The sequence below is a fragment of the Gavialis gangeticus genome, unplaced genomic scaffold (assembly GCF_001723915.1).
Source record: "Gavialis gangeticus isolate Ggan-Ray unplaced genomic scaffold, GavGan_comp1, whole genome shotgun sequence".
Classification (NCBI taxonomy): Eukaryota; Metazoa; Chordata; order Crocodylia; family Gavialidae; genus Gavialis; species Gavialis gangeticus.
Genome location: NW_017728994.1, coordinates 39,106,655 through 39,130,357, shown reverse-complemented (window position 1 = coordinate 39,130,357; position 23,703 = coordinate 39,106,655). Strand labels below are relative to the sequence as shown.

At 43.6% G+C, this 23,703-nt stretch overlaps 1 protein-coding gene across 1 annotated transcript in view; it reads left to right on the top strand.

The window, feature by feature from the left end:
* PLCE1 (phospholipase C epsilon 1) overlaps window positions 1-23,703 on the top strand; it is a 386,628-nt gene that overhangs the window by 348,968 nt on the left and 13,957 nt on the right. The window contains exons 21-27 of the mRNA XM_019502605.1: window positions 3,660-3,777; window positions 11,462-11,593; window positions 13,663-13,956; window positions 16,962-17,125; window positions 17,973-18,234; window positions 18,959-19,077; window positions 21,792-21,920. Coding sequence (XP_019358150.1) covers window positions 3,660-3,777; window positions 11,462-11,593; window positions 13,663-13,956; window positions 16,962-17,125; window positions 17,973-18,234; window positions 18,959-19,077; window positions 21,792-21,920 — 1,218 coding nt within the window. The remainder of the gene's footprint in view (window positions 1-3,659; window positions 3,778-11,461; window positions 11,594-13,662; window positions 13,957-16,961; window positions 17,126-17,972; window positions 18,235-18,958; window positions 19,078-21,791; window positions 21,921-23,703) is intronic.

The window sequence follows — 23,703 nt, the reverse complement described above, 5'->3', positions numbered from 1 at the left end:
TATTTCAGTACTTAACCAGTTTTGGAAATCTGGTGCTTGACTATTGCACAGCAGAAGTGCCATTAATGCAGGTTCACATTTTGCTGCAGTCATGTTTTGTACCTCATATTTATACATATAGTATCCCATACCTGAATTGTACAAGATGAAGCCCAAGATGTGTAACCTGTACGGGTATGTGCTGTGTTCCCTGGCACAATCAAACATTAAATCTAAGGGAAGTTACTAAGATAAATAGGATATCAATCCTCTTACTCAAGATTGTGTATTTAAGATGTCATATAACCAATATGAGCACACTGTAGTACAGTTTTTCTCAACCTTTTAAGTAGCAAGTACCCCCTAACTTCTGAAAATTTTAATAAGTACCCCAACACTCAATTTTCCAGGGGATTTTATATTTACAGACTAATGTGTGCCATATGTTGGAAGAAGGGCTGCATATATAAGGCTATGATATGACAGATGTTTGATCTGGTGTGGGTAGGGATGCTACCTTTTACACCAGGGGTGCTCAAGAATGTACCTGGGCTAGAGGTGATGTTGGCCAAAGCTAGGAGGGCTGAACCCAGTGTTGCACAAAGCATAGCATGCCAAATTATTGTTGGGGAATTTAAAGCGCTGCGCAGTGTGCATTGCACCAATATTTTTACCATAGTTTTGAGAGGAGAAAGGGGTGAGAGAGGGAGAGGGAAAGAGGGTGACAGAGAGAGACAGACAAGGATACAGGGCGAGAGAGAGAGAGAGAGCGAGACAGGGAAGTGGGGAGAGTGAAGGGAAAGAGGGAAGGGGGGAGAGAGAGGGGACAGGTAGCAACCGTAATTGCGGAGCAGGCAGGTGGTTGGGGTGATAGGGAGAAGCAGAGGCCGTGACGCAGTGAGGTAAGTCTGTAGGGCAGGTGTCGGCCTATGAGGTCATGGTGAAAGCCATCCCTGGGGGCCTGGCACAGAACTACTCCCCACAGTCTGTTCCCAGGGCTTTGCCCTGTTGCAAATAACTCACATGTGAGGGCACTGAGCACTTCCCAGGAGAGACTGGCCCACAGTCTACTTGAGATGTAGAGTGTGGCCTCATTTTAGCTGCAAAAGCTCTGGGGGGTTGTGGGGGCTGTTGTTCCCAGGCCCACAGCAAAACCCCAGCTGACCCAGCAGTCCTCCATGCCCAGATCAAGGCTTGAAAGTAACCAGCCAATCATGCTCACTGTGCCCAGCCCAGTGCGAGCCTGGGAAGGGTTTCCAATGCGCTGATTAGCCTTCGCTGCAAAGCTCCCAAATATTTCAAGCCTTAATAACACAATAAGGAGCAGAAACACTAATAAGGAAATTAAGAAAATGTTCAAGCTATGCTAATGAGCATGGTACGTGAAGTCATTTTGCTTGGCACTCCACTGCTAGCCATGGAGCCCGGGCTATTCCCAGTAGGTGGCTGGGAGACTGCAAGGCCTGCTGCAGGCAACCCGGGCTCTGTGGCTGGCACATCTAGCCAGAGCCTGGGCTGGCTGCAGCCATGAGGCTGCAAAGGAGCTGCTCCAGCATCCCGCAGCTCCAAGCATATGGCAGGGGGGAGGGGGATCTGAGGCAGCACAGCCCAGAAAAGCCCTGTGCCACCACCGGCACTGCCTGTATCTAGCCTGGGCTCTGGGCAGCTGCAGTAGGGAGGCTGCAAACAGCTGCACCGGACTTCACAGCCTTGGCATCAGCTCCATTCCAGCAACTGCACATGCCTCTCAAAGCAGAGAACAGGTTTGCCCCTGCTGTCTGCTCTCAGGCACACATGTAGTCAGTGCCAGCATGGAGGTGATGATGGGGCTCAGGAGCCGAGCACAGCTGTTTGTAGCCAGCTGGGCTCTGGAGCAGCTGCAGTAAGCAGGCTGCAAACAGCTCCACCGGGCTCTGTAGCCCCAGCATCAGCAACACACACATCAGAGCAGAGAGCGGGGATAAACTTGATCTTTGATTTGAGGTGCACATGTAGTCACAGGCATGGAGCTGATGCTGGGGCTGCAGAGCCTGGTGCAGCTGTTTGCAGCCTAACTGCTGCCTGCTGCAGCTGCCCCAGAGCCCAGGCTGACTACAGGCGAGGCTGGTGGCAGCACAGGGCTTTTCCCCGCATTCAGTGGCAGTGGTGCTGGGTGGGCAGTGAGAATCCCCCCTCCTATCACCACAGCCTGCCCCAAGCACTGGGAAGAGCCCAGTGCCACTGCCAGCCCTCCCGTCCACAGTGAACTGGGCCCTGGGCAGGCTGGGTCATGGGGCCAGTCCCCACAGTGCAGGAGGGAGTGGGGCAATGCCCTGCCCCTCCTACACTCTGGGGCTCTCAGTCTGCCCCCTCCCAAAGCCCAGAATAAAAAAGAATAAAAAAGAAAGAAAACTTACCTGCCTGTCGGTGGGGAGTGTGCGGGTATCTGTGTGCCCACCCTCCCACTCCTAAAAGCAGCCTTTGGTTGGCTTGGGGGTTGGGGTGAGCGGCGGGACATGAACCCAGAAGTGGCAGGGGGAGCAGTGGCGCCCCCTTGCTGCAGGGGGTTTCCGCTCCTGCGTACCCCCTGCCTGTGTCTTGCGTGCCCCCAGGGGTACACATACCATGGGTTGAGAAACTATGCTGTAGTACAAATGTAGTCACAGAGAACTAGATAAACACTAGAGCTGTGTGAAATTTCACCAGCAGTTTCGTTCTGACACTGTTTTGAGTCGTTTAGAGCTCAAAACAGCAAAATCAAAATGAAACGGAGAGCTTTGAAACAGCCTCGAAACAAAACGAGGCAAGTCAAAGTGTTTCCAAATTTTCAAAACATTTTGAGTTGCAAAGCTCAAGCTGGGCTTGCCTGCAGGGAAACAGAAACTAAAGTAAGGAGAGGGAGGGGGAAGAGGGGGGAAGGGGTGTTTTCATTATTGACTGTGTAGCTGGCCGATGACTGTGATCCTTCCCTGAGGTCCCTTCCAATCCCAGTGCTCTGGGGGAGGAATGGAAAAACTGCATAAAAGGCAGCACTGTTTGAACTGCCCTGCTTTCTGCCTTGGTGTCAGTTACTGAGCTATGTGTTCCAGTTTTGCCTGTCAGCACCTAGAGGTGCAGGGCCCCAGAATCCAGAGCCCCTGCACCTGTCTCCTTGACAGCTGGTGGGCTTCATGGCCTCAGCAGGGGCTACCATCCCTGCAGTTTTGACCCCACTGTGGCTTAATACACGTAACATGAGTTTTGCTTTCAAGACTTTGAGGTGCAGTTTTCCCCAAAAACCCTGCACCTATCTCCTTGAAACTTGGTAGACTGCATGCCCTCAAAAGGGGCTACTATTCCCATAAGCTGCATCCAAATATGGCCAGAAATGACAAAGTTATAGGTTGTTTTGAGCTTCCCCATTATAGCCCATGGGCAAAACGTCAAAACAGCATATTCAGTACATATTTCAGTACAAATTAAACGGAACAGCGGTTTCTAATTGAAACAAAATACGAAATAGTGTTCCGCGGAAATGTCAAAATGCAAGTCGAAATGGAACAGTGCCATTTTTGAACAGCCCTAATAAACACCTAGATCCATTACGTGATAATATATATGTGATGACTATGACAAAAACATTGTGGGCATATATCAGGTGTGGTAAATACTTTTAATTTTCAGTAATTTTCATATTATGCATCGTTTGAATTGTCACTTAGGTTTATGATATGGAATTGGATGAAGAATTTTATCTTCCACAAAATAAGAAAGAAAGTAGACAGATAGCACCAGAGCTTTCAGATCTTGTCATCTACTGCCAAGCTGTTAAATTCCCTGGTAAGTGTACTTACCTACTTAATGCTTTAAAGTTTCTTATTCTTTCCAATGTTACAGTATCTACTGCAATTCTGCAGTATAAGTAATTTTAAATTATAGTATATAAGGAATGTTTATTTCCACGCTAATATATTCTATGTAATGGCTGCTGATTGAGAAATAAATGCCTGCATAAATTCATCAGGCACGTAGAACTGGAAAGGACCACTGAGTCTAGACTTCTGTGATTGCTAGCAACCATGTAGTGTTCATTTAGTCCAAAGAAGTCTTCAAAAATGTCCATTCTAGCCCATTCAATACACCACAACCTTGGCACCCCCATGACAAACTTTGGATCTTTAATACAAAAATGTAATACTTTCAAAAAAATGCAGAGTGCCACAGGGAAAGAGCAGTAGAAGGTCATTTGTTAGGTTACATAAAGATGCAGTTTGTCATATATACGATTATTTGAAAACTGAAAACTTCATTCTTTATGACTTGGAGAACTGGTTAATTCCTATGTGAATAATAGCCGGGAGTGGGCTTTTTCATAAGGATTCCAAGTTTTCACTTAGTGTGCCAGGGATGAGGATGAGCTTCCAGCCACTGACACGTGGAGCACATCAGGACTTTTCTTAAGAGTTAGCTCCAGGTTAACCTGTCTCATGATTGCCAGAAACTTTCCTCATGATCTGCATGCTAAGGAGTTAAACCAACTCACAAGACTTCCCCTGCTCTTTCTCTTCCAGCTCACTTTAGGGAAACCCCCTCTTTGGATACCTTTCCACTAGGCAATCTGAGGTTAAAACAGCTAATTAGGGAAATTACAAGAAGTCTCCTCAAACCAGAAGCAGTCACACAGAAGGGGTAGAGGAAGAGCAGAGGAGAAAGACCAGATGCAATATTACTACTTCCTTTCCTATAAGCAACATCTGGCCTGACAACCCACCGAGGCCTGGGAGTGGCCTAGGTGCAGCAAGAGGATGTTGGGGGATGACAGAACAGGAGTGAGAGCAGGTTGACTGAGCAGATGTAGGGTAGAATTGAAGAGAGGCGGGATATGGGGATGGAACTGCCCTAGAAGCAGAACAGGTATGAGGACTTGGGGGTGGGTTGAACAGTTGTGGCAAAGAGAATTGTTATGGGGCCTTGGGAGCCAGAATTGATTTAGAAGTTAAGGAACAGAATTAGATATTGGGCAGGGAGACAGGCAAATGTAGAGATGAGAATTCCTGCAGCACAGGCTAAAAGGACTATATTTGGGAGATTTGGTAACATTAATTTTGACACATACATAATCTACCGACCCCCCCCAACATCATTTCAAAAATGAAAAACAGACAAAAATTAAGGATGAAATTTTTTTAAGTATGTTATAACTGCATCTCTTAGCAGTTATAACTGGCCAATCTATTCTATTTTGGTGATATGCCTCTTGATTCGGGGCATTACCAACATTACTATCCATGTCATCCACAACCAACTTTTTGGGTTCAACAGCTAAGCTAGTAATCACTTGGGCAGTGGAGAAAGTCCAAAAGAAAACTGATATGGAGTAAAGAGTAGCAAACATCTGAAGAGTGGGCCGTCAGGTGGGATAGAGGCACAACTGGGAGGTGTGATGAAACTGGCCCATGAAAGATACGTAGCTGTGTTTTCTGGGAGGGTTTGTTGGGAGGGGCTTCATTTGGTAATGGAAAATGGGCAGCAATTGGAGAACAAATGGAGAAGGAAAGTTGAGGATGTTTATTACTTCCATTTCGTCGTGTGATGTAGAACACTAAGGATGAGTGGGTTGTGGTTGACATGCTACATGTACTCTACACAAATTCCTTTTAATTGTGAATTCACTGCTCATTATTGGTTCTTTAGTGTGCTGAAATTAAAATCAAGATTTTTTTAGTGTAATGGTTCTCTATAGAAATATTGACAGTTGTTTGCTCATCAAGAGTTAATACAAACAAATATACTCAAATCAGCGAAATCTACTGAACACAAAGTGCTGTCCAATATACAATATAAACTGGGAACTGAAACATTTGTCTCCTATCTCTTTTAGTTGCAATCTGAGGTGTCACTTGCTAAAAAAATATATTTGTGATTTTAAATGGCATTCTGTAGATTTGGTTAGGAAAGAAATGCTAATTACATGTCTTTTGCCTTAATACAAGACACAAATGGGATAAATAAGAAAATCAGTTTTCATGCAGATGACAGCTTATAGGTATGGGTAGAAACCTTACTTGTATAGGTTGCCTCTTCTGGCAAAAATACTACCTTCCCAGAACACATCTAATGATCCTTCCACATCCAGGGTGATGCCAGTGTGAAGAAAGAGGATGGGAGGCGAGGAACACCACACAGGCCCCAGCTAGTAGAGAATATTGGGGTGTAGGCCATGATGTAATGAGGAAGACTGGTGACTGCAGTGCTAATGCAGTCCTTGCTTGTAGGTGAGATGGGCAGAAGAATGTGAATCCTGTTGGGAGTTTAGACACCTAAACAACTTGTGCCGTCAGGAGAGACTGAAATAGGAAGCTGTGGGACCACGGCAGAGGCTCTTGGGCATGTCTCAGATGGCGGGTGTAACCAATATGGAGGGAGGGGATGTGCCATAATAAAGACCCCAGCATGCAGATCTGTAGTGGTTTACATTCCTTTCTCTGCTTGTTTATCTTTGGAGAAATGGAAATACATTAGTTGGGAAAAATAGGTTTTGAATTGTTTTAATCAGTTGCCAGTCACAGGCTCCTGTCAGAAAGAAGGCCACAATTACAGCTGAGCCTGCAGGGCTGCCACCCTATGCGTTCAGTCTAAAGATGATAATGCTCTAATGCCTCTCTTTGCTCCACAAGAGGGGAAAAGGAGAGGGGAAACACATCACCTGTGAGATGTCCTTGTGAGGAAATGCAAGGGCACAACCTACCTTGTGTTACTGTGGCATTATGGTACATATAAGAGGTGTTGTAGACTGGAAATCCAATCTAAATTGCAGTGAACCATGGAATTTCACTCGGGGGAAGAGGCCTATTCCTTTCCCTAGGAGAGAGGCTGAGGGAGCCCCACTTTTCCTGGCTTAGCTCACTCCTGAGCTATTGCATATGGTTAGAGCTCAGTTTGCTCTCTTGTTCTTCTAGTAAGAGCAGAACTATCCTATTTTCTCAATGACTGGCTCCACCCAACTATTTTGAAATAGATCTTGCATGCCAAATACTTTTCTCCAGTGAGAACACCTACACATGATTCACAAAATAAACTAAGAGATTTCAAATAGGAATCCACAGTGTCAAAAATATTCTGACCTATTGTGGTCTTTCTGAATTCTTTGCTACAGAAAATCTGCTCTATTATTTTTCAGTGGTCAAGATATTAGTAAAACTTCAGAGCTAGCATTTTCTAAGGGGTGCTTTGAGTCTAATGAGCAGTGCCTTGAGTCCAAAAATTTGGGAACCACTGCTCTAGTGGTATCAGTGAAATTGCATTGGCATGAAACTGGAGTACAGGTACAGGCCTGGAATTTTTAAGAAGTAATGTGTGCACTTTGCAAACTTTTCTCTCATTCCTAGTCCCAGGATGGACAGGCATGCTGCATGTGCTGTCAATCACCTGTAATTCTCAGGTGAAATGTCTTGTTTGCCTTGATTTGACTGTTTATGAGGCCAGTTCCCTGTTTGCCCTTGAATGTTCAGAAGCTGCAACTCATTCCTTTCTCTCTCTAAATCTGTACTTGTCTCCATGTTGATGAACTGTTATTTCTGTTAACTGTCTATGACAGGCATCAGCAGTATATGGCCTGAAGACCTGCAGAGCTACTGGATCTAGCCTGCAGCACTAGGGGAGCTTTATCTGTGCCTTGCTGCATTGCAGCTGGGTGGGTGGGCAGTGGGGAAAAGTGACACTGGTGGCAGAGGCCCAGATCAGGAGCACGAGCCCACCATGGACATAAGCTGGATAGATCGGGCTTATCAATTGAAAAGCTTGCCTACTGTTTTAGACTCTTTGGGTGTGTCCAGATGAGCATGGTCTTGCGGTACGTGGTGCTGCAAACACATTTCTCCATGCTATAAGGCCACACTGTCCGAGCATGCACTGCACCCCAGATATCCAAGGGTCAAAAAAACCTGCAGAAAATAAAATGGAGCCATGCACACTCAGTCAGTGCGTGCTGCTGAAAAGCGGAGCCGCGCTCCACTGCCAGCCAGGCTCCACGTGGCAGAATCGCCACAGCTACAGCCCTGGGAGGCCCCCAGGACCACAGGTAAGGCTGCTAGGACCAGCCCAGTGCTGGCCCCAGCTTCCCCTACCCCACCCAGGCCAATCTGCCATGCACCAAAGCATGTATGGCACAGGCGTTCCCCAAGGACAAGTAGCAGCGGCACAAGGTGCACCGCTGCTGCTTGTCCCCAGGGAACCAAACGTCCATGCACGTCTGGATGTGCCCTTTGGGTTTATCAACCTCTCTATAAAACTTTCATTTATTAATCATTTAGGAAGTATTAATCCTTTCTGCTTGGCTGGCTACTTCTAATACTCATTGACTGGCTATTTATCTGTCATTGTAGTAATAGGTCTCCATTATATCAACCTTTCTCTGGACACTTTATCATTCTGCTTTCTGCCTTCACTAAGATGTCCCTTAACTCATTTATAGGACACATCAATAGTAAGAAGTAAACTTAACAAGGGCAAGGTCATGTACTTAGGGACTAACAAGAATTTCTGTTATAAATAGAAAGCTCAAGAATGTGGAACCATTAACACGTAAAACTGGATTGGAAGGTGCTTCCTCAGCCATGAAGTCCAGTCCCCTCCTTTTACAGACAATTCTTATTCAAAGGAGTCCCTAAAATCTCTACGTCAAACCTTCACCCTTAACTATAGGAGAGGAGAAAGACTGAAGTAAATTAGCTGAGGACAGGGTGACTATGAGCCCTCAGCGTCATGCAGCCATGAAAATGGCCAATATGATCCTAGGATGTGTTGGGCAAGGTATTTCCAGTAGAAACAGGGAAGTATTAATGCCATTGTAAGCCCTCATCGGGATTAGTGTTTATAATTCTGGTCAACCCTTTTGAAGAAAAATTCAGTCAAATAACCAGCAGGGGAGGACTGTGAGGAAAGATGATCAGGAAAATGGAAAGCCTATCTTACGAGATGACACTAAAAGAGCTTAGTTACTTGAAAACTGAAAGGAGATACATTTTTGTAGATTTTTTTCCAAATCTTACTATAAACATATTAAGGGGGTAAACATGAGTGAGGGAAAGAACAGAACTACTTTAACAGAAGGGCATGTTTTAGCGGTGGCTTAAAGACAAATGGGTATAAACTAGCTATGAATAAATACAGGCTAAATATTAGAAGTTCCCTAGCAGAAGAGTAAGTTTTTAAAGTAGCTTTCCTAATGGAGTAGTGGGGGCAAAAACCCTAATTAGTTTTAAGATGGACCTTGATCATTCTACAAAAGGGATTATATAAATGGTTTCCTACAGTTACAGGAAACTTGGCCTATTTCTCAGGGTGCTCATCCAGTTCTATGTTTGTTACATTACATTGCACCTCCAGATGAACCAGGGAAGTTCTGAACTGGCTGTTAATAAAATCATGGGTCACTTCATCTTAATACAACACTGATACCTGAAAGATCAGGTATCAGTGTTGTCCTTCTCTGTGGAAGCCTGTGGATAAATTAAGACAGGGGGACAGGCACTCTGTTTCCAAGTGGAATTTACAACTGCAAAATGCATGCCAAGGAGAGTTAGGCACCTAAGAATGGAATTCACGTAAGATGGTGTGTTGAGTAAGGAGCTGCCCGAACTATGCAGTAAGAAGTGTTGATGAGAGATAAAGGGGGTGAGCACCTATCTCCCTGAGAAGTGTAGGGCTTCTCTCCATTTGGGACTGGCAGTCCTGAGCCTTCTCCTGCATAAAAGCAGGTAAGCTCTTCTTGCAGAAACTGTGGAGGGACTGGTCCTGTTTAAATAATGAAAATGAAGGTCTTTCTTCATTTACTACTTTTACTTTTTTACTTCTATCTTCTTTTACTTTTTATCCCTTTTTACTCTAACCCCTGGTTAGAGCACTAATCCAGGGTTCAGGTAGACAGAATTGTGGGAGACTATTCCACCCTCATGCCCAGAGCCTTGTAATCAGTTTTGATTTGATCAGGTCCCCCTGACAGTATCATTAGAGCCAACAGAGATGAGCAGCCTGAGTTAGTAGTTCCAGGCCCAGATGTGTCTCTGCAATCTTTCTGTAACATCTTGAGTTTGGGCCCATGAGATGACAGGTCCAGTGAGCAGATGGGGGTGGCTCTTTTCACTGCAGAACAGAGTTGCCAACCACGATATTAAAAGGATATGGTGTAAAAGGAGTAAAAAAATGCTACTTTTTACTTGCATTCTTTCTGGTCCTTTATGGGTGTGTCTACACATTGTTGTATGGCAACGTTGCTACAGCACTGTTTTTTAGCACTTCCTTTTGGAAGTACTAAAGCATTGGCACAGCATGGGCAGTTACTGTGCTGTGCACATGGCTTATGGTTGGATTTCACCACTACGTCACCGTAGTGGCATGCTATATCAGGGGAGCGTGCCACCACGGTGATGTGGCTGCCAATCACATGTAGACCCACATGATCACTACATCACTGTAGCACACAGTCTGGCAATGTTGCATGTTGCTCTGTGACTGTAGGGCGACATGTAGACGTGCCCTATATGTTGCTTTTTTCTGCATAGTAGTCCAACTAATTTCAGTAGATTTTTCCAATTTATTTTAAATTCTTAAGTTACATTTTTGTAGATGTTTCTTTCAAATTTATAACAAAAAGGAAAATTGTAAATTAGGACTGTATCTTGGTTCTAAGAACATCCCTCACATCACTTTTATGTACTATACTGATGTCAAAAGAATTTCATGACACTTTTTTATATTTATATTGAACCAAAACCAGTTTGGGTCAATAGAAAGGAATTTAAATCAGTGGCAATTGAATCCATTGCTTTCAGCTGAGTTTAGATTAAGATTTTTAATGGTTATTTTCTCTGAATATACATGTATGAGTATTTTTAGAGCATCACAAAACACATCAGGCATTAAACAGTTAATAGAGTAGGCACATGTGGGTTTTCCAATATTGAAATGGAAATTATAAAGATCAATTTTTAATAATAGGACATAGATATGGAAAAGAATTTGGGTAAACTAGTAAATTAGCCTGCAGTGCTTTGGGATTGTCCTTTAGGGTTATTATGAAGTCTTGCTGTTGGGTTCACTTGAACACATAGCGACATTATGTCAGGTGTCCCAGGATATCCTGTACCTTTATGTCTTAATTTCCCAGTATAATCGATTAGTTATGTAGGTAATATGTTTTAGGTCTGGATTTATTGAGACTGTTATTATATCATTTGTCTTGATGTTGATTGGGGCTGTTTGGTAATAGGAGACAAATACTAATTTCCTGCTGTATATCCAAGGATAAATCTTAGGTAAGTTGTATCATAAATTTTGTCTCTGCTGCATCCTAATCTCTTCTTTATGCTATAGGTTATGTGTATTCCATTAGTGGGAATAATTTGCTAGTACACTATGCACTACAGGAGTATTAGTGCTTCAAAAATAGTGTGAAAAATTATGGAAAATGTCATGCCCTCTTGGTCATGTTTTTTGACTCAGTTGTTTTACTTTCTGGGAACAGGCCTGTCAACTCTAAACCCATCTGGCTCTAGCAGGGGAAAGGAAAGAAAAAGCAGGAAGTCCATTTTTGGAAACAACCCTGGCAGGCTGAGCCCTGGAGAGTCAGCAACACTTGCCAAAGCATCTGGAAAAGGTAAATTCAGCATCTTCTTTCACTGGGCATGAGGAATGACTCTGTAGTCCAGCACGTTTACCAGGCCAAACAGTTAAAGATCTACCACTATCTGCTTCTGTATGCTGCTTCCATACTCTGGAATCATTTTTCATTAGTAGGCAACCATTCCAGTATAAATGAAATACTGATTGTCAAGTAATGGGATATTAATTATGATTAATTTGCAAATTAATTAATTAATTGATTGATTGATTAATTGCTAATTCAAATGACAGAAAACTAAAACATATTTCAAGTAACACTACTATACTATAAAGACCTACATTAGCATCAAGTTTATACCTTAAAGCAGGAGTGTCAAACTCATCTGGCCCCACTGGCCAGATGAGTAGCATGGTGCCTGTTTGTAGGCCAGATTGTACCCACAGACTGACCCCACGTGCTCGATCTGATGCATGGGGCTGGCCCTGTGTAGGTGCTGTGTGCAGGGTGTGCACCAAATCCAGCCCCATACCAGATACTGGCTCACATGCTGGATACAGCCCCATGTCAGGTGCTGTGTATAGCACAAGCACCAGATCTGGCCCTGTGCTAAGTGCAGGCATGTGCCCTAGATCTGTCTCCACACCAGGTACTGCGTGCAGCACGTACACCAGATCCAGCCCCCTACCACTTGCTCCAGATCCAGTCCATGTTCTGCAGACAGAAGGGTAGGCGAAATGATAGGGCTTTGAGGGTTGGATATGGACTGTGGGCTGACTTTTGATACCTCACTTTAAATTATATGGGACATTTTCAAAGGTAAAAGTGGCCTATGGAACTAGATTTGAACAGAGAATTAAATTCTGTCCAAGCCAAAAGTTATGACCATGAAACCTCTGCTCAGATGTTGCCTAACCATGGAGCATCTAAACTCCCCAGCTTCTACACTGGTGACCTTTGAGTTCTCTAAAAGTGGGCTTCCAGAGTGAATGTGAGACGAGAGATACCACCCCTTGCCAGGATCTACATTTAGGTTTGAGGAACTTATCCTATTTAATACCATATATAGGTTTAGCTCTTGGCACCTATGCTGACTACATGCACTCTGGAAAGGTGATAAATCAGCCAATTATATTTGACCTTTCATCTTTTACTGAAAACATATTAAGGTTTTGAAAAAAAGCATAGTAGCATAATATCCTTAAAAATAGTTAACATTTTTTTCCTTTTAACTAATAACTGTATTGTAAGTAACTCACAGTATTGTAAAGTTTCCTAGCAGTGGATTAGGAAACGAGACTCATTTTAAACTGCTCAGCCATTCTCTATTATCACATTAAATATGTTGTTTCATTCATCTAAGTGATTGATATTCAAATATATCTTAAATAAAATAACTACTAATATCTGCCTGGTCACAATATCATTTAGGGTAGAGACAGGTATAACAATTTGTATAAGTATCAAATGATACTGGTATAAACTGCTACATCTACTTACTTATATAGCGATACAAATGTAGCAAAGCCATTGGAACATTAACCCTGTTTCATCCAGGGTAAAATTTATACCAGTTGCCTCACTATAGTATCACTATAGGAACATGCCAACATAATAACATAATTGCTGGTGTGCACCCTGATTGGCAACTCCCCCTCTCCTTTTAAAATGATTAAAAAGTTACACCTGTCTTCAGTCTTAGTATTTAATTGTTATGGGTACTTTTACACATGCTTGGTTGAGGGCAGGGGGCAGCACTTTGATTAAAGCAGCTCCGAGAGCTGCTTTAATTAAAGCATCACTGCGTCTCCTATATCAGCATCCCTGAGCTTAAAAATGGCAGTGGGGGTGCTTGAACAAAAGCTTAATTGAATCTACTATGATGCACTGGAATTCCAACACATCAGAGCAGCCTCTGTGCTCATACATAGGTGCCCTGTGTTCTCTCTCATTACTTCTTTTACTGTGTAAGTAATATGATACATATTCGAACCATGTGGTTTCAGAGATCATTTATTTTTACCCTGTCCAAAATATACACATACATTGGTTTTTGGGGACTTTGAATCTACAGCTGTAATTTGAATGTAATGTTTATTTTTCAGGTCCTTTTGATGTTGTGCGGCAGACCTGGGAAGAACCTTGTTCCCCTTCATTCAACCCTACAACTTCTCTCAGTGCAATCATAAGGACACCTAAGTGTTATCATATCTCCTCATTGAATGAGAATGCTGCCAAACGGCTGTGCAGACGGTATTCTCAGAAACTGATTCAGCACACTGCCTTTCAGCTGTTGAGAACATACCCTGCTGCCACACGCATTGACTCATCAAATCTGCATCCTCTTATCTTCTGGCTCCATGGAATACAACTAGTGGCACTTAACTACCAAACAGATGGTATGGGTAGAGTAATTTTTCATGTATACTGACTTGTTTTGCATAACTTATAATGGTTATTAATGTTTTTAATGGTTACTAATAACAGGGTGTGTGTGTGTATATAAAACCATTGTTATAGTTATCATATAACTAGTGTATATAACCATTATATATAAAACCATTATTAATAACCATTAAAAACCATTATAAGTCCTCCCTTAATTATGGATTTGTATTTACCATGCTCCTTTACTTACTATGATTGTCTGTGTTCATAGATTTATAGGGAGAGATACAACACTTGCAATACAGCCAGTTATAAACAGAAAAAATACACATTTGTAACCTATATTGTGGTTTGACAGAATTGAAGGTTTGAGTAAATATATATGTGCATGATACTATATAAAGGACACCCGCGTAAGAGGAGTTGCATAAGACTAGGGACACAGAATAATTAATTGTAAGATAAAGAGGCAGGAATTTTACTAGGCATTAGGGATGTGCGAAGCAGGCCCTAATTGACTTTGATTCGGATTTGACCCCAATCAGGGACAGTGATTTGATTTGTTGATTCAGATCACTGTCCCTGATTCAATTAGGCTGAATCCAAATCTGAAGATTCAGTGCTGGTTTGGGGAATCAGTGATTCGGACACAGACACCGCTTTAAAAGTTTCTTCTACATATCTCCAGGAACCAGCGCAGCTTGTGAACGCTGCGATGCTGGGGCACATGGAACGTCCCACAGGCATGTGGGGGGACTTCCACATGCTCGGTGATCAGCTGTGGGGTGACCCTGGGTTCCCCCCCAAACCCAGGAGGCACCAGTTGCTGTGCTGAGGGAGGGTGCAGGGAGGGGGCCCAGTGCGGTCCTCGGTGGACTGGAAGTGCTTCTGGTCCACTTCAGGGTCTGCTGCCGAGCGTGCTGGGGAGTCCCCCATGCTTCTATGGGACACTCCATGTGCCCCAGCACTGCAGCACTCACGAGCCGCCTGCTACCTGGAGGTATGTATTAAAAAAACATTTAAAGCTGCGTCTATGTCCGAATTCCCGCATCTTTCCGAATCTCTCTGAATCGATTCAGAGAGTTCTGATTTGATTTGCAGAGATTAAAGGGTCCTCTGATTTGATTCAGATTCAGAGATTCGGCCACCGAATTGAGCCGAATCGAATCAGGGACTGAAGCTTCGCACAGCCCTACTACGCATCAGCTGCCCCATGGGAACTGCCTGTATTTATCCTCCTACCTATGGTAAGTGGAAGCTATGCCATATAGCTTAGCCCTCAATGAAAGAAGGGTAAGTTACCACAGCTTATTTTCCATTTACCATGGGGTTAATATGTACACTTGGGCAGTTATTACGTGTCTCTGGCCACGTACAGATGTTCAGTATGTGCTGAGAGAACAGCCTTTCTCCTGGCACAAAAAGGACTGTACAGGTGTGCAAGAATCATAGAAAATGAGGGTTGGCAGCGACTTCAGCAGGTCATCTAGTCCAACCACCTGCTCAAAGCAGGACCGTTCCCAACTAGATCATCCCAACCAAGGCTTCATCTAGCCAGGTCTTAAAAACCTTGAAAGAAGGATGGTGATTCCATAACCTCTCTGGGTAACTTGTCTCAGTGTTTTACTACCCTTCTAGCAAGAAAATTCTTCCTAATATCTAACCTAAACGTCTCTTGTTGCAACTTGAGACTGTTGCTCCTTGTTCTGTCAGCTGCCACCACTGAGAACAATTTAGCACTATCCTCTTGGAACCACCCTTCAGGTAGTCGAAGGCTGCAAATGCTGGTAGTAAATTAACCACGCCATAGTCACTGCGCAGTAGCACACATCTAAATGCCTACCCAGGGCTGGTTTACTGTACAGTAAATTCATGCACAGTAAACCCATATAGCATTAATTGCATGTGTAGTTGTACCCTTTGTGTACTTGTCTGCAGGAGTGAACAGATACTACAGAGTGCTCAGTGTGCAGACCAGTGATCTGTGTAAAACTCATGGTCAGTAGAAGGGTTGTAAGGGAACTTACCTTCTTTTATTCCTGAGTGCAATCATGGTAAGGCTAATGACAATCTATCCTTATGTAAAAGAGGACTTCAGGAGTATGGACAGATATGACAAAAGGTTTTAGACACCTTTGAAATGCTTCCACGGGCCTGGCCCGCTGGCTAATACTACCCCTTAATATAATAAGGTATACTGAAATACTTTGAAGTGTTTCCCTTTTGGTTAGGGCTGCAGGTAGAAAGCAGGGAGAACAGGCAGGCAAGCCTGCAAGCTGTGCAGCTTTCAAGGCCCACTTCAAGTCCCAGGCACAATCAGGTCCCTGTTGGAACCTGCAGCAGTACCAGCCCCAGAGCTGGGCTTGTCACCTGCTGCCTCGAAGGCCATTGTCAGAGCCACACACACCCCTTCACTGAGATGGGGAGAGAGGAAGAAGAAGAGACTGGACATGGAATGTCAGAATCCCATAGACAGACAAGGTTTTTTGGGTAAATCTGATACCTTTTATTAGACCAACTTAAGTAGTTGGAAAAATTCTTAGCAAGCTTTTGGGTATAAATACTGTTTATCAGGCTGAGGAAGCATCCACAGCTGGTATGTGCTCTAACTGCAGATGCTTCCTAAGCCTGATGGTATTTATACCAGAAAGCTTGCTAAGAAGAATTTTTTCAACTATTTGAGTTGGTCTAATAAAAGATATCAGATTTACCCAAAGAAAACCTTGTCTGCCTATGTCCTTAGACCAACACGGCTACAACCTATACCCCAGAATCCCATGGAGTGTTGGGGGCCCTTGCTACCCACACCCCCTCTCAGCTGGCATTTAGTTCAAATCTCAGAGAACTTTCTAAATACTGTGAATAGGTGTGGCAAGGTCCCGAATAAGGCAAACACTAGAAAATGCACAAAAACAGCTAAGCAAGTAATTGCAGAATTGAAAAATGTTTAAAATAGTAATTTTATTAGCTTTCCACTGGACTTTACTGTTCAATTTTGGCTGCTTTCCTTTTGCAGATCTCCCTCTGCAACTTAATGCAGCAATGTTTGAGGCTAATGGTGGCTGCGGATATGTTTTGAAAGCTCCTGTTCTATGGGATAAGAACTGTTCAATGTACCAGCAGTTTTGTCCTTTAGAACGTGATCTGGATAATGTGGAGCCAGCAATCTACGCTTTAACAGTAAGTTCTTTTAAAGAAATTTTTAAAAGTCCAATATAGAAATTAGGCATTGTGTAACTACAGCTTTAAAGGGAGGCTGCCAACTTGACCACCATACTTAGTGTACCCATAACAGTTATTTGTCATAATTATGATCAACATAATTAGGGTGGGAATGTTAGTTTTCCCACTGTTTCCCTTATGCTGTCATCAATTGGGGCCCCAACCTGCAAGCATTTGGAGTGGGACTATCCCTTAAAGTTACACAGGTACTTAGGTATTTTCAGGGTTTTGTTTCCCCTATACTGAAAAGACTTTATACATATTTGTACAGAGCAGTGGGAGAAAATGGAAGTAAATGAACAACCCAACCCCACCAACCCATTACCTAAATAATTTTAAAAAAAAACCAGAATTGGGCAGTACTATTTAGCAGCTGCTATGCCAGAAACTGTTCTGAACATAATGCCTTTGTTGGAATGTTTCACAAAAGCATAGGAGACCCCTAGGACACCATTTACATCAGAGCAATATTGTTGAAAGTGGTGGCATTATCCTGGAATAAATGAGAGGAAAATTTGATCCTATTTTTCTAGACTACACGTTCATTCTTTCTGGATCAAATTTCATTTACTTTGCACAGTACCATGCCTGATTCATGGTATATTTTTCAGAGAGGAAGGGTACCCCAGCAACTCTACTGGGGTTAAGATTTTCTGCTTCTAACATTGTTTTGGCACTTAGAGAGCATCAGCAGTGTTGCAGGTAGCTCAGTGTGTCACACACTAGCTGGTTATCCCTTTCATATGAAAATGTAACATAAAAAAGACCCCACTCAGTGGTTACTTTGTGTACTTCCTGGCTGCAGATTGTGTCTGGACAGAATGTTTGTCCAAGCAACAGTACAGGAAGTCCCTGCATTGAAGTTGATGTACTTGGGATGCCTTTGGATAGCTGCCATTTCCGCACTAAACCCATTCATCGTAATACTCTCAACCCTATGTGGAATGAACAGTTTCTCTTCCGAGTTCACTTCGAAGATCTAGTCCTTCTTCGATTTGCAGTTGTGGAAAACAATAGCTCAGCTGTAACTGCTCAAAGAATCATTCCGCTCAAGGCTCTAAAAAGAGGTAATACACTTTGCACCCACTTTGTACACAGTGACCAGATGTTGAGCAAGCTGCAGGTGCTCAGCACAGATCATGTTCAGTGCTGCAGCCAGCTGGGTCATACACATGTATGCAGGCTTCCCATTGTCCCAAGGGGCTGCTGCAGCAAATAGGATCAACCAAGGCAGAGGGATGGCCTTGCTGTGTTCTGTGTTCCATAGGTGTGCTTGAAAGGAGGATGAAAGGGAAGGTGCTGAGGCTGCCACACTAATTTCATGTCACACAGGACTTCCTTTACAGAAGCAAATATTTTAAAATGCATTTAAATTGATTAGTGATGCAACATAACTCTCAAGCAGTTCAAAGCAATCTTTACATGCCTAGGGACATTCATCCATCGCCCTGGATCAAAGTAAACACTACAGTCCTGTCTACAGCTGTAGTGCATTTTGTGCCTGTGTGTGTGAATGTATTTTGAACACACCACAAGGACTGACAGGTGAAAAGGGTGTTTCAGTGCCTCACCACTGCCTGATGGGCATCCCATGGGAATTGTAATGCAGCACTATTTGATCGATAGGCTGCCCTTCCCAGCAGGCACAGGGCAGATTACTGTGAGAGTTATGATAAAGCTCCAATACCAAATGCTTGAACATTCATGTTTTCAGCTCACTAATCATGTATCCTGCTCTAATACAGTAAGGTTGACCAGTGTTTGTTGCTGTCCCAATTGCATATTCTTCAGGATATAGACATGTTCAGCTGCGAAACCTGCATAATGAAGCCTTAGAAATCTCAAGTTTGTTTGTAAGCAGTCGGAGGATGGAAGAACATTCCTCTGGAAATGCTATGCCTGCCTCCTTGGTAATTTATCTTTTGTAGATGTCAGGTGTATTTGTTCATGTATTCCTAATGAGTAATTGTTTATGATGGTATGTGGACAATTAGAACTATTGTTTAGGCAACTAAAATTGGAAATGGGCATTTGATGGGCTTTCCAGAAACACCTAAGGGTTAAATCCTATTATTTCAACCACGAGGTACAAGGCCTGATAAGGTCCTGATGCAATGACCCCTATCTACTTTTGTAGTTCTCTACTACTTTTAAATAGGTACTAAAAGTACATAGTTTGTGCACCCCTGGAAGTAAAGTCTACTTTACCCGCCCCATGGGGGTCAGGTGCCCAGTTCTGTCATTCATTTCAATGGGTAGCACTTCAACACCCTCCCACCATAACCTCCAAGAGACAGATCCTCAGGTATTCATGTGCTGCTCCATTTATGCCAATGGGGAATATTAGCTTGTGCTAAAACAAAGTGTCCAACTGCTCAGAATCCTACTTCTCTGATTGCATAAAGCATACGTATCTTAGCAGGACTTTGTATTATTTGGGCGGGCAGCTATATGTCAAAGATGCCAACATAAGGCTCATCCTGCACATTGCCTAGCAGTTAGTACACTTGCCCAGGGCAAATGTCTTTGCACCCACCTTTCTGATATCCTAGCATAATGCCCAAACTTCCAACTTGTGGGTAGAGACAGTTGTTTCAACTGAAGCTGGTCCACTGGGCAGCCAAGAGCAGGAGTCATGAATCCAGACAGTAAGCATGCAAGCAGGAGCCTAACTTAAAGGGCCTTGCCCTGGAAGGGGAAGGAGGTGAGGGTTCTAGCCTGTTTGCAAGGCTGGTTATGCATTTTTACCCAACGACTCCTTAATGCCAAATGCAACACAGCCACTGGTACCTACAGTCATGCCAGCATATGCATGACTGTAGGTACAAGGTCTAACTTGTATTTCAGTCATGAGAGCAGGTGCTAGCCCAGTGGAGTTACTTCAGTGCAAGTGGGATGAGACTCTAGCCTGGAGGGCCCAAGGTGATCTGAAAACAAATAGTTCCCCAGTCCTTGGTTTGCCCACCTCCATCAGCTTGAGAAGGGGGAAGTTCAAGCATGTGAAGGTTGCTCTATGCCCCAGTTCCATATATGCTTGCCCAGCAACACCATAATGGAAAATGTACAATCATGGAAGCAAAGGTTCATGTGAGAAGCTGGCTCCCTGAGTCACATGCCTAGGCTATATAATGTATTCACCTTCTGTTCCCTCTTAGCCTCACCACAGGCATGCTGTCGAGTGTGGCCTGGTGATTAGGCTATTTTTTAGTGTGGGCAATCGGAAGTCAAATACCCACAAGTGCAGGTGAAGCTAGAACCTGGCTTTCCCAGATTGGCTTTGTCCTGGGTGGGTGCTCTAACTACTAGGTTGCTGGGCAAAAGGTGGGATACACAGATGCCCATCTGTCAACTAGTGAATGGCTGTCATTTTTGTTTACCTTCAGTAGCAGAAACTTGGGTGTCTTGGGTACAGTACTGAATCACTTCCAAGCACACAGCAGGGACTCATTTAGTTGTATAGGGCAGGATTGCAGTTGCAGAAGACATTTAGCTATGTACATGCAGTTCAGGCTATGGTGTGTGGCTGCTGGGAGACTTTGAGTCTAAAAAAACCCCTGCATCACTTACACATTTTGCAGGAAAATTCTGTCCTACGTGTCTAATCCCCACTGATTCCATAGGATTTACGTGCCTAAATGCTTTTGAAAGTGTGTCTATTTGCAGCCTAAGTGCCTAAATTGACCAAAAAAAAATCTTGACCTTAGTGCATATCTAGCAATTGCTCCTTATACTATATGCTTCACTAGTTGTAACTTAAAAGTGGTATTACAGGTAAAACTTAGTTTGATCCTTAAATCTGATTGCGTTCTATCCTGACTAGGTTATCCAGTGTCTGCCTGTTTTCTCACAAATGTATTAGAAGCAGTTTATTAGAGACCAGAAGTGATTTAAGTGAGGGGTGACCAGGCTAGGGCACATGTGCCACAAGTAGCATGCGCAGCCTATGTATGGGGCACATGGCAGATCAGGGAGTGGGGCAGGCAGAGCAACAGATCCAGGATCTAAGTTGCATTTGGGGAAGACACAGGGCTTAACTTGTGATACGCCTACCAAAAAGGGTGGCCCCCACTACTCTGTCTTCTGATTCCACCACTGTGACAGAACTTGTTTCTGAACTGGGTACAAGCTGTGATACAGTTAATATATGGCAGGCTGGAGCACTGGATTTCTAAATTGATTTGTATTTATTTTAAAATGCTTATTAATCTGTTTGCTGCTGCCTAACATCTTCAGTTTGTTAAGTAATGCATATCTGACAGGCAGCAAACATTAAACAGGGAATATGGTCTGCAGCTTAAACCAATACAACTTCATCCAGTAAATTCTGGATTCAGCCAGAAAACACACATCAAGTAATGGAAAAATCTACCAAATCCCTGGGGAATCTCTTCCACTGTCTAGCTACCGCCACTGTTAAACATATTTGCCTTATTTCCTATTCAACTTTTTCTGTTTTCAACTTCCAGCCCCAGTTTGCAGGTTCTTTTAATGCATAGATTAGGAGTCTTGTACTAATCAGAAAGCTCCCTGTGCAGGTTCTTCTATAGACTGGGTTTTCATTGTCTGCATAATCCAGTATTTTAAAAACAATTGAATAAAATTGGTCAAAATGTCTTTTGAACAGCTGTTTGACACAGAAGAGAGGAGAGCTTCAATGACATACAAGGTTACAATTCATGGGATTCTAGGCCCAGAGCCTTTTACTGTTTTTAACATAAGTGGAGGGACCACAGCAGCACAGCTTCTTCACCAAGTAAGTTTGCTCAACTTGCCTTATATATTCACCAGAATCTACAGCATCCAGTTGCATGCTGATCACAATCTAACATGCTTATAATTAGAATCACTGCATGCAGTAAAATTGTTACCAATATTTTTCTTGCTATTTCAGAGAATAACACGTTTCTTTGTAAGTCTTTTCCCCAAGGAATTAAATACCTTCTATACCTAGACCATTAGTGAAGCTTTCCAATACCTGGCCTCTGGTGAATGACATTTTAATTTTGAAATGCAGTTCAGTAACATTTCTTGTTTCAATCTGCATTAGTTAGTTTAATAAATAGTTTGCTAAAATTATTTGGAGTTGCATGCGGTTTTTTAGTTAAACTAGAAATTCCACATGAGAACATTTCAGGTATTAACAAATTCAATTCTTCAAAGATCTCCTCCTATCTTTCATGGTTTTGTACAGATTAGGTATAAGAGCTTTTGCAAAGAGCATGAGATTTTCTCATTGCCATGCTACCTTACCCTACAAGCTCAACAAGGGTAGAACTGAGCTTGGTCTTCACTTAGAGCAGCGGCAGGCAAAATATGGCCTTCAGGGTCATTACAAAATCTAGAAAATTAATATTTATCTGTTCCTGGTTGCCTGACAGAAGCCAGGGGCAATAAAACCCAGGGAGAACCTACAGGATGCAGCAACCCAGCCCTGCCCCACCCCAGCCATTTTCCTGCTTGCTGCCCCTGCACTGCTGTAGCACCACATGGCTCCTGGTTTTATTGCTGGACCAGGGAGCATGCACTGGTACCTTGGGGGGCAGGAGGGTATAGGAAGGGAGGGTGCGTGTGTGTGGTGTGTGTATGTTTGTAGGGTGAGTCCCACATGCACACCTCACCATACACATGCACCCACACCCCCCTTGCACTGCATCACACACAGATCCCACCCCCACACCCCAGCCACCCTCCCCCACACAACCCCCACCAACCCCATACCCACCCACACCTATATCCACACATAAACCCAACATGCTCCCTCACCCCACGCCCACACTCCCCATATTCACCCCCCACAAACACACCCACACCCTCCCTCACACCCCACACAATATGTAAGAGTAAGACTTAATTTTAAGCTATTACATACACTCACCTCTATGTACACTACGTGGACACACGTAAACCAAGACAAAAATATTTTTTGAAATCAGATTAATGAATGTTTTAGATGTTTGCCCTTTAGAATATAACTTGGTATTTTTCTGGTTCTGAGATGACAAAACCCCTTGCTGAAAGGAGTACTTCTGGGGGCAAGGGGAGGGACTTCTGGTGGCAAAGGTCAAGGGTTAGGGGGCAGGAATTGCAGTCACAAATGGTGACCAGGGGGCTTGCCAAAACTTAGTAATTTGTGCTCCAGCAGAAATAATTGCCCACCCCTTACTTAGCGGGAACACAGAGGGTTGTAGGAATGATGGTGATTGATTGGTGTTTCTCTAGTTGCTCTTCTTGAGTTGGTGTTGAGCCATATGCGGTAGGGGTGTGTGAAATGGGCCATATTCAATTCGGATTCGGCCCAAATCAGAAATAGTGTTTCGATTTGTTGATTCAAACATAGACACAGATTTAAACGTTTTTTCTACATACCTCAAAGTACCAGGTGCAGCTCCTAAACAATGTGACGCTGGGGCAGATGGAGCATCCAACAGGAGCGTAGGGGCCCCCCAGCATGCTCGGTGGTAAACCCGGAAGTACTTCCGTTCCACTTTTGGGTCCACCATGGAGCACTCTGGGGGACCCCCCCCCCCCCCCCCCCC